At 46.2% G+C, this 11,366-nt stretch overlaps 1 protein-coding gene across 2 annotated transcripts in view; it reads left to right on the top strand.

The window, feature by feature from the left end:
* The window catches only part of LOC116098716 (solute carrier family 23 member 1-like), a 44,224-nt gene that overhangs the window by 2,672 nt on the left and 30,186 nt on the right, over positions 1-11,366 (top strand). For both annotated transcript variants that reach the window (XM_031381519.1, XM_031381518.1), the window contains exons 2-3: positions 4,332-4,478; positions 5,893-6,050. In XM_031381519.1, coding sequence (XP_031237379.1) covers positions 4,332-4,478; positions 5,893-6,050 — 305 coding nt within the window. The remainder of the gene's footprint in view (positions 1-4,331; positions 4,479-5,892; positions 6,051-11,366) is intronic.

The following is an 11,366-nucleotide window of genomic DNA, read 5'->3' as shown; positions in this document are numbered from 1 at the left end:
CAAATAAACCCTTTCCTTCCCAACTTGCTTCTTGGTCATGATGTTTGTGCAGGAATAGAAACCCTGACAAAGACAGATGAGGTGTTTAATTTTGATTTTAATGTTAATTAAGGCAGCCAAAGGGGGCTTTTGATTGTCAGACCTTGGTAGTCAACCTCTGGAGGAAGAAGTGACCAAATAAGGGGGACTAGACCTGCCGGGCAGTGGTGGTGCACGCCTTTAATCCCAGCACTTGGGAGGCAGAGGCAGGCTGATTTCTGAGTTTGAGGCCAGCCTGGTCTACAGAGTGAGTTCCAGGACAGCCAGGGCTACACAGAGAAATCCTGTCTCAAAAAGCCCCCCCGCCAAAAATGTTTGGGGGGGGGACTAGACTTTAGTAACTAGCTTTAGGAATGGGAGAGAAGGGGAAGGCTGGCAAGAGCCACATTTGCCATGTTCAGACTGGCTAGAGTCGAGTTAGAGGCAGCCTACCCTGCGACCGATTGAGACTCTGTGGCTTTTGGAAATATCTTTTCCCGTCCACACAGGGTACTTTCCTTTGAACTCTTTCAGCACTATTTTATCGTCTTTTGGGATAGCTGCCGTGGGTTATTCTCATTCACCTTGTTGGGTATCATCTGTCTCACTAACCCATAAGGCTCCTGAGAATGTCATGGCTGTGCCTGACCCGTGTTCTGCGGAAGACTCAGAGGTCAGCACCCTGCCATGTATGCAGTGAAACTTTTCAGCCAGGGTGAGCGGATCTCCAGTTCGTCCGCTGTCTGCTGTCTGTTCCAAGCAAGTGCCGGTGGGTCTGAGGAGTCAGTGGCTAAGGGGATACTAAAGAAAAACCGTTATCTAGGCCCAGTTTAGCATGCAGAGCAACCCGTCGCCATGTCAGCTGCTTTCTCAGGGGATGTTTGCTGCACTGGTATCCGTTAGTCAGCCCTCTGCCGGCTCCATAAGAGCTTTTCCTTTCCTCGTCCCAGAGTTGTACCCAGGGGTTCCTGAGCATCTCTCCATCTTCAAGGGACAAAGCAAGGCTGGCTCATGTTTTTCTGACCTAGTCAGAGTCAAGAGGAAGCAGGGTCATGCTTGTACCTATTGTGGTCCTTAGGAGTTCCCTGCTGTTCTCTCTCTGTTGATCACATCTGGCTCATGAAAGGGCTCAGAGCCAAGCATGCTTCACAGATGCACAGAATACTCAGGGAGAAATTTGCCCACTCCTCGTAAAGTTAAGTCTGTCTGTCTGTCTACCTATCTCCCTATCTCCCTATCTCCCTATCTATCTCCCTATCTCCCTATCTATCTCCCTATCTCCCTATCTATCTCCCTATCTATCTCCCTATCTATCTATCTATCTATCTATCTATCTATCTATCTATCTATCTATCTACCTGTGTGCACCATTTACTTCTGTATTCATTAGTTGGTATCCATCACCCTTGATGTTTGTGGTTCCAGTATCCACCTAAGCCCTAATATCTAGCACATCAGAGGAGACCAGTACATTTCTCTGCACTGTGGGGCCTCCTGTCACTCTGCGTGGTCCTCACCTTCAGGCTACGCCAGCCAGTCCTTTAAGGAGGGGGCTGTTATGGTTCCCACTCCACAGAGCTCCTTCCTCCATAACAGCTGACACACAGGGCTCACCTACTCCTTCGGTGACCTGTCCCAGGACTTGAAGCTTTCCAAAGGTCAACAACCACACCGTTGGAGTTTCTGGCATTTTTCTCCCTAGCAACCCAGCTACACACACACACACACACACACACACACACACACACACACACACACACGTTAAAATAAATATTTAAAATGTAAAGCTTATGAATATGTTTCTTCCTGAAATTTTCTATTTAATATTTTCAGCCTATAGCTGGCCTTAGCTAGCTGAAACCTTCCAAGGTTTCAGTCTTCCAGTAATGGGGACAGGGTATATTGGGGGCGCTTTCTGGAGATGGTGGGAAGAGCTGTCCAGTTCTTGATCTGAAACTTTTCTTACCCACTTCATCTAGTCAAGTTGCGACCTACCACCTCACACTTCTCTGGAGTGGAGCCATCAATCCATTAGGTAGAGAACACACAGTGCCCCAGTCCTTGATAATTTAGAAGCTCATGACGTTCAGGCCACGCCTCCTGGCCCTAATAATCACAACTGGTGGATCTCTAGAGGGGAAGTGAAGTGGGACAGCCTGGAGCGAAAGAGACCTGAGGCACCCGTGAGCATGTAATGGGGTGTGGGGGGAGTGGACAAAGGCTATTTAAACCTTTCGGGAGAGTGTAGGGGCTTTCAGGGTGACTGTACATCATTGGTCTGGGCCAGGGTGCCAGGGATGCCTCATTAGCATAAGGAGGAATCCCAGGTGATGCTGGGCATAATCTTATAAGGGGAGGGAAGTTTAAACTGGCTACCAGGATTCATGAATCTCAGGATAAGATTTAGCGGGTTTGGACATGCCTCGACCCCACTCTTGCTCCAGACCTGCTCTCCACGTCTCCACAGCTCCCTGGCCCCAAGATGCCATGATGAAGATGTTTTCATATGTTTTAAAATAAGATGGGAAAGGCTAGGGGTGTCGCTCAGAGGAGGTGTAGCATAGAGGAGGCTCTGTGTTTGACCCATAGGCTCTGGGCTTGATCTTCAGAATTGCCAAATAAATAGGCTTTAAAAATGCACTTTGAGGGCGTTTTACCACACGACTCACTTTTCTACTAAGGTAGTCCACAAATACTTGAAATATTTTTTTTCTCTGAAGTAAGGAGCACACAAAGTCAATGTGCTTAATGCCAATCCATGAGGTCACGAGCCAACACTGCTCCAGAGATGTTCCCTGAGGTGGGTTGCAGTGTAGGAGACTCGGGTGTGAAGGTAGTTCTTGAGTAACCTACTTCAATAGCCCTTCCAGGACTGTCTCCCGCTGGCCATACTACCTTGAGGGGCAGCCCTGAATGTGCCATTGCCTAGAACCTGCACGCTGTGATCTGACCAGGGCCTGGAGATTCCCCTGGGGCACGTCAGCTAGAATGACTTGATCCTCCTGCTAGTGGCCTTGAAACCTCTGATCATACCAGAGATGTTGTTCCCACGTTCCTCTATGCACAGCCAGCTGTCTCCATGCCATCCCTAAGTACAAGTCAGCCCTGTCATTTATGGAAGGTCATAGCAAACACAACAGCTAACGTTCATCGGCAGTTTTGTGCTGTGTTAAGCCCTGGACTGTGTGCTTTATACTGCCAAGCAGTTTTCTCAACCACCTAGATTTGTGTAGATAAGAACATTGAGACAGAAATACTATTGATTTGCCCAAGGTGAATGAGCAATACAGTCAATAGGTTGGAATAAAAATCTGTAGTTCTGAGTTAATTTTTTGGTTAAACTGTAGGAATGCAAATTGGCCTTTGGCTCTGTGTGGGTTATACCTGTGTGTACTGCACCTGTTCACATTAGTCTGTCATGATCATTCGATTCACCCTGATGGCAGAGACTGGCGTAGAAGCTCTAGCATGAGAAAGCAAAGCAAGGCTCTTATGATCTGCCCTGTCTTCCTCTATGTTCCCTGAGCCCCACATGAGGAGCCGTGATGCAGATGTATTCGCAGGGGCTGGATGCTCCATAATCTCTTGATCTCTGTACTGTGTACAGCTGTGGTTTTCTGGGATCGTCTCTATCAGCTGTGAAGAGAGGCTTCTTTGATGAGGGGTGGGTGATAGCTGCACTTTTCTATAGGTGTAAGGGTAAGATTTCGAATGCTGTAAGGAATTATGCTGGTCTGGCAAAATGGGGGTAGTTGCTTTTTTTCTAATGTCCATGATCTCACTAGCCCTGGGAAGTTGGCTCAGCTTCCTGTAGCAGGTGCAATTCCCCCTCCTGTTGTAAGTCCAGTTAGACAGCTGTTGGTTGCCATAGATATGTGTCTGCTGGGACCACAGAGGTCAGATTGTTGGCTTTCAGGTCAGATCCAACTCAAATTATCAGAGTCTTGTACCCTAAGCATGTGGTGTCTTGAGCCATAGGAACCAGCCTCCATCCCTGAGATGAAATCTACCTACTTTTTGACCCTAAGGTGGGTTTCCATCTCTTCCATAGCAAAAGTGTCTCTCTGCTAAGGCTTTGGGTCAACCTCTCCCTTTCTACAGCCCAAGACTTAAGAGTCTTTAACACAGATGCCTACACTAAGGATCAGGGTAGCACTGGTCTTTTGTCTGTCTCTCTAATTCTCAGCTGGCTCACACCGCTGATCCCTAGCCTAGGCCTCTTCATGTCCGAAACGGTGTCCCACCATGCAGCGGAGGGCAGGAAGTGTAGTTATTTCCCTGGATTGCTCACACATGCTCTTTCCTTGTCTCAGGAGAGGGGTGATGGGATGCTCAGCTCCCACACTGAAGGCCAAAGCAAGAAACAGGATGGGCCACAGAAGGATCCCAGCAACAGTCACCTGGCCTATGGAATCCTGGATAGGCCACCATGGTATCTCTGCATCTTCTTGGGGATCCAGGTAAGTCCTCCCAGCCAGTACTAGGTCCAAGGAAGTTCTGTATCAAAGAACTACAGATCAAATTAGTCAGATCCAACCTCAGCAGCTGTCATAGCTTCCATGTCAATCCCAGATCTCTCCCTCAACACGTGAGGATATGTGTGAAGATTAGAAAAAGATGCTCAGCCATTCTGAGGTGACTCACTTGGGTGTGGGTAACTGACTCAGTTAAAGGTCTGCTTTACTTAAGTGAGGCCCTTGGAAGGCAGAGAGGTACCAGCACCCTCCTCAGAGCGGCTCTGTCAGCAGTCTCTCTCTTTCTGTTTCAGCTTTCACCAACTGCTACCTAGTCTCTAGGACCAAGAAGTTTATTTGATAATAGGAGGGAGTTAACCCTAATGGGTGGGTCTCACCACCGTTGATGAACAGTATGTAAGATGAATAAGAAAACACTGGTGGGTTCTAGGCCTGGAGAGTGCTGTGGCTTCTATTGGCCTAGCCACTGACATGCCAAAGAAGTGTCTATGTGAAGCTTTCAGGGACTGGTTGGGGATAGCTTATAAGTTCTGTCTGTTCGCCTAATGCTTGAGGCCCTGTATTCACTCCACAGTCTCAATAAAAAAAAGAGGGCTGGATAGGATTAAACTCACGTTATTGTCTAAGGGCTCATGGAAGAAAGGAAAGATCATCAGAATATGCCTGAAGTATTCATGCCTTCTTTTTCTGAAAACTCTCTTATGGCCTTCCTTGCTGGGACAGTCGAGCCGTTTTTGTTGGTCCGTGCAGTCTGTCAGGGAGTTTTAAAGTCTTTCCTGCTTCCAGTATTCATCCATCCTCCCAATTTGTCAAAGATCAGGGCTGGACACATTGTTGCACCATATGGATTGCTATCTGTCTCCTGTTTGTCTATACCCTACATCCATCCAGTTTTTCACTTTGGTAGGTGAGGCTATGTGCTATGACTTCTGGCCTGCTCTGAACTCTGGGGTCCTGCCAAGTGGGACTCAATGAGCCCATTGCCAGCAGTTTCAAGTTCACAATGGGGTCTTCCTTGCTTGTGCCCACCCTCGCTGTGATCTTATTCTTTGGCCCTGTTTTTTTTTTTTTTTTTTTTTTTTTTTTTTTTTTTTTTTTTTTTTTCCCCACTGAGCCTCTGTTTTTGACTTAGTTTCTTTCCCAGGGCATCTGTTCCCAATGCAGAGGCCTTGTGCTCACAGCCCAGCCCCTCTGGCTGGGCCTCAGCCACTTAGGGCAGAGCTTCCTTGTACTAACTGCATGCCTGCATCTTTGCCTGGCCCTCACTGTCAACCCCCCTCAGGACCAGCTGCAGAGTCCTCACTTTTGGCCATGGGTGGCCAGCCCTTGGGAGGATGCACTTCTGCCTTGGGGAATAAAGATGCATCCCATGCCCACCTCTTTCTGTTCTGCTCTCCAGCACTTCCTCACAGCCCTGGGGGGCCTTGTGGCTGTGCCACTCATCCTGGCCAAGGACCTGTGCCTGCAGCATGACCCCCTGACCCAAAGCTACCTCATCAGCACCATTTTCTTCGTCTCAGGCATCTGCACCCTCTTGCAAGTGTTTTTAGGAGTCAGGTAGGTAAAATTTCTCTCCGCAGACCTTGAGTTCTACTTGCTATGGTACCAGTGAGGTCTGCTTGGATGCTGCCGGGTGACATGAAGCTGGTTGGAGGGAGGGGTCAGTGATGGACCAGGATGCTTGGCTGAAGGTAAGAGAATTACATGTCAGCTTAGGGGAAAATGTGTTCTTTTTTAGCTTATACAGTTAAGCTAAGAGAAAGGCAGAGGCTCTTATGAACTCATGAACTAGGGCTCTCTCATCTGAATCTACATGTATGTTCTCGTGCATGTGCATGTATGTATGAATGTGAGGACCCCCAAGCACAACATCAGGTGTTGCTCCTCAGTAGTCATTTATTTTATGTTTTGAGACAGGGTCTCTCAGTGGCCTGGATCCCTCCAAGTAGGCTGGGCTGGCTCATCTAGACCTTTTATGGAGGTGGGGGGCACTGAATTCAGGTCTTAATGCTTGTGTAAGAAACACAGTATGGATTGAGCCCTGTCCTTAGCTCCCATATCTCTTTCTGCTCAGGCCTGCCCCTAATATTTGTGAGGCTCTTGATAAGAATAAACCAGTGAAGATTCAGACTCCATGGCTGATGTTAGAATGTTATAAAATTATAAGCTGACATACCAAGAACTGAGCCATGAACCCATCACCCTGCCTGGCGGGCCAGAGTTGAGCTCATCGTGGAACCTGGAGAACCAGGGGCACAGAGATGTTGGAGGAATAAGATGGACAACTGGGGAGAAAAAAGAGTGATTTCGCTCCCCCATTGTCTTTTTGTTTTTGTTTTTGTTTTTGTTTTTGTTTTTTTATTTTCTGAAGATGGCTTGGCACCTTCCCATACTGGTGAGGGACAATATCTTTGCTCCATCTGATGACGTACTGCCAAGTTTTTTCCTGAAAACATCCTTACAGATACACTCTGGCTGACTAACTATCCAACCATCCATTAACCCAGTCAAGTTCATATGATAAATTAAATTACTAGAAGTCCCTAAGGCTCGGGGAACTTTATAACAGAAGGGCTTGGAAGTATGTGGGAGCTGGAAGATAGGAAGAGCTGTGAAGTAACATTCTCTAGACTCAATACAACCATTACGATCATGAACTTGTAATAACTGTTGTTTCCTGAACCATTCCCACAAGAGTGGCTCTGTCTCTACGAACAGTAGATGGTGGAGGGATTTGTGGGACCTTATCCTTTAGTGATGAACTATTGGTGATTGAATGATAGGTGCTGGCAGAAGGGTAGCCATTGTCTTCCGATGTACATCCATTAAAGAGTCCACCATGCTCCAATGGATAGTGCCAAACACAGACAACCCTGGTTACATATTTTTTTTAAAAGATTATTTATTATATGTAAGTACACTGAAGCTGTCTTCAGACACTCCAGAAGAGGGCGTCAGATCTCATTATGGATGGTTGTGAGCCACCATGTGGTTGCTGGGAATTGAACTCAGGACCTTCAGAAAAGCAGTCAGTTCTCTTAACCACTGAGCCATCTCTCCAGCCCCAGACAACCCTGGTTACACTCAGTGGCTCACAACTCAAGTAGAGTTGAATGTTAAAGAGATTTAGAGAAAAGTGCAGGGGTCTAGGCTCTCACACAGTGGAGGGTAGGGGCTACAAGTCACTGCCTGGAAATTCTCTCTGAGGAACCTCTTGACCCTTCTATTCACCTCCTTCAGCCAAACCCGTTTGTGTTCAATGCTTCCTGCCTTTGATATTTTCTTAGTTACCAGTCCTGAAAAGAGAGAGCCACTTTTTTTTGTACAGCCTGAGCTGCTAGAGTTTTTAGTGTCATCTTTAAGAAAAAGCACAGAAAATAATCAATACAAAATTATATAGAAATGAGAACATTTACAGAGAAAAATGTAATCAGTAATAGCAAATCACAAATTTTCTTATGTATTTGTTTTTATTTTTTTTTTCTAGATAGAATTTCTCTATGTAACAGTCCTGGCTGTCCTGGATCTCACTCTGTAGACTAGGCTGGCTTTGAACTCACAGAGATCCACCTGCCTTTGTCTCCTGAGTGCTGGGATTAAAGACATGAGCCCTCCCACTCTCTCTCTGTGTGTGTGTGTGTGTGTGTGTGTGTGTGTACATGCAGGTGTGTGTGCCAATGAGCACACATGCACAAGTTAGAAGAGAATGGATGCTATGTATCTCTTTCTGAATCTGCAGCTTACTTTTTTGTCTAGGATCACTGATTGATGAAAAACTTCCCAGGATCTGTCTATTTTTGTCCCCTCATTTCTGGGTTACAGGCTCATGTGACCATCTCTAGCTTTTTTTTTTTTAGACCTCAGCATCTCTTGCTTTCAGAGCAGTCTCTCCTGCATATTGAGCCATTTCTTAGCCCCAAACTGCAATTTTTTAAAAGGCAGATAAACATCACAAATAGCAAATGTATTATTACATTTAAATTATTATTACCTAGCTGGCAGTCCTCTTGGGTCTTGTGTTTTCATATCCCAGCCAGCTCCTTATTTTATAGCAAGAAGGGAAAAGATAATCATTGGCCATCTGGGAGACAAAGCTTCAGAGTTATTTGCTGTCACTGCCGGCCTGACCCCACTCAGCCTTCACTCACGGATTTGCACCCTACAAATAGAAGAATTTCTATGAACTCTACTGTACCTTATGGAAAATTTTAAAATTCCAGTGATGGGGTTGTAGGCCAGAGTGCTTACCAGCTAAGCAATCTCTGGACCTGCAAGAAAATGAATCTTGAAGACGCCTGGTGCAAGCTGCGTGTGGCGGCCCACACCTATAAACCTGGCATTTGGGAGGCCGAGGCAGGAGGATTGCAGCGAGCTCAAGGGTAGCCTGGACTGCATAGTGAGTTCTAGCCTAGCCAGAGCTTTACAGGGAGACCCTGACTCAAAACTGTTAATGAAAAGCAAACAAGCAAACAAATATGTCTGCCTGGTTTACAACTGTCCCTGCTTCCTGTAGAGTAGAAAGATTCCACTTGTGTGTTCCATCAATGGTAGCCATGCTTTCTCTGATGATTCCTCATACTTAGTTATCATCACTGTTTGCAAAGGTAGCTCTAGCTAGCCCCACTCATCTCCAGTCCTGTTCCCCAGCTACCCCTTTTTTACCCCCATGTTAGGGCCATGGACTAGAGGATACCTTGACGTCCAGTGCCACCCTTGGTCCTGGACCTTTGTGCCCTGCTGACTTTGAGTGAGCTGGCATTGTAGCAGTGGAGATATCTCTGGAAAGCATGACGGCACTACGATTAAGCAATAAATTAACTACACACCAGTGTTTTACTGACCTCAAGTTTGTATAAATACCTCCCAGTCCATTTGAACAAAATTTATCTTGACTTGGCTTCCCCTTAGCAAAAGCCTCAAGTACTCACTGCCTTGGAAATCTGATGCAACACTAGGGTATAGATAGAAGTGACAGTCGAAAGAGATTGCATAGTTAATGGCTGACACCATTTGCTTTGCAAATTTTATAATGGCACCAGTACATCATTAGTGGACATGTGACTAGGGTTTTAAAAATTAATTCATTCTTCAATAGATTCATACACATATACATAATAGACTCTGGTGTCTCCTCTGCCTTCTCTCTGCCTACCCTGTCCCTCTCCTCTTACCAAGCCCCCATTCTATTTTGATGTCTTTTGCTTTGGTTTGGTTTTGTCTTTTGACCCACTGGGCTTAAACACAACCGCCTTTTCGGGCACAAGTGTGGGGCTATCCGTTGGATGGAGGGCGGTTACTCACCAGCAGCTACATCTGGAGCTCCCCCCATCTAAACTGGATGTTTAGAGGCTCCTGTGCAGACCCTAAACTGGCAACCGTAGTTGTGAGTTGGTGATGCTATGGCCTTGTTTTGCCTGTGAGTCAACCCCTCCCGGCCCTCCTCCCATCCTGGAAAAGTCACTCCCAGCAGATAGAGCCATCCTGAGTTCCTGATTTTCCCTGAGAGGATGAGGGAACTGAGCCTACATCTTCACAAGGCAGTGGAGGTGAGTGATAATCTCCAAGTCCCCCTGACACAAAGCCCAGACTAGAACTCAGGTTTCAAGTGTCCATGCTTGAGGCGCTTCCACAACTAAAATGAATAGCAGTACAGGAATCAACACTCAAACCGAATGCACACCATCTCAGTTAAGCAAGAATAGCTATTGAACGCACACCACAATACTGGATGTCCAGGATAGCAGAAAGGACTGTGGTCCTAGTCTGCTCTCAGAGTAGACTTTTTATAGGGAAAAACGGTTCAAAAGTTTGAAGGCAAGGAGGATAGCAGTTGGCTTACTAGGCAAAGTATTATCAGCTAACCTTTAAGCTGATTGGTCCTGAGTGAGGTAAGGGAGATGGAGGATGGGTGGTGAGCAGGAGAATTTCAGAACATTGAGATAACAGAGAATGAGTATTACAGTAATAACTTTTTGGCTTTTTAGTAGCATTCTTCAGTGTCAGCCACAAAACCACAATGAGCTCAGACTTAGGTACTGGAAGGGCTGCCCAGTGGTTGGCTCTGACGCAAACCATTTTTTAGATTTAACAGTTCATATTGACTTTTTTTTTAAAGATTTATTTATTTATTTTATGTGTATGAGTACACCATTGCTCTCTTCAGATAAGCCAGAAGAGGGCATCAGATCCCATTACAGATGGTTGTGGGCCACCATGTGGTTGCTGGGAATTGAACTCAGGATCTCTGGAAGAGCAGTCAGTGCTCTTAACCGCTGAGCCATCTTTCCAGCCCTCATATATTGACTTTTGATTTGATGGCTCCTATGTAAAGCTTTGTGGAATTTCTTTTTTACTTTTTTTTTTTTTTTTTTTTTTTTTTTTTTTTTTTTTTTTTTTTTTTTTTTTTGGTTTTTCGAGACAGGGTTTCTCTGTGTAGCCCTGGCTGTCCTGGAACTCACTCTGTAGACCAGGCTGCCCTTGAACGCAGAAATTCACCTAACTCTGCCTCCCAAGTGCTGGGATTAAAGGTGTGTGCCACCACCACCCAGGGTGGAATTTCTTAAGAATAGCAAGCCTCGGGGCTGGAGAGATGGCTCAGCCGTTAAAGGCTAGGCTCACAACCAAAAATATAAGAATAGCAAGCCTCATGCAGAGCATTCAGAACACACAGAACAAAACAGAGTGTGTGGTCCTTGAGCCAAGTCACTTCTGTGTCAATGACTGGCAGGCATGTTACAGCAACATTATGAAATAGCTGGCAGGCATGGAACAAAATGGCTACAGCTATGCTGGGAGTGGGTGTTAGACCATAACACCCCTTTCTGTCTTCCCTCTTCTGTCAGCTTCTCTGTGAGTTGGGTTCCACCCCGCTCC

The sequence above is a fragment of the Mastomys coucha genome, unplaced genomic scaffold (genome assembly GCF_008632895.1).
Source record: "Mastomys coucha isolate ucsf_1 unplaced genomic scaffold, UCSF_Mcou_1 pScaffold20, whole genome shotgun sequence".
In the NCBI taxonomy this organism is placed as follows: Eukaryota; Metazoa; Chordata; class Mammalia; order Rodentia; family Muridae; genus Mastomys; species Mastomys coucha.
The sequence above is the reverse complement of the archived record's forward strand: the minus strand, read 5'-3'. Positions and strand labels throughout refer to the sequence as shown.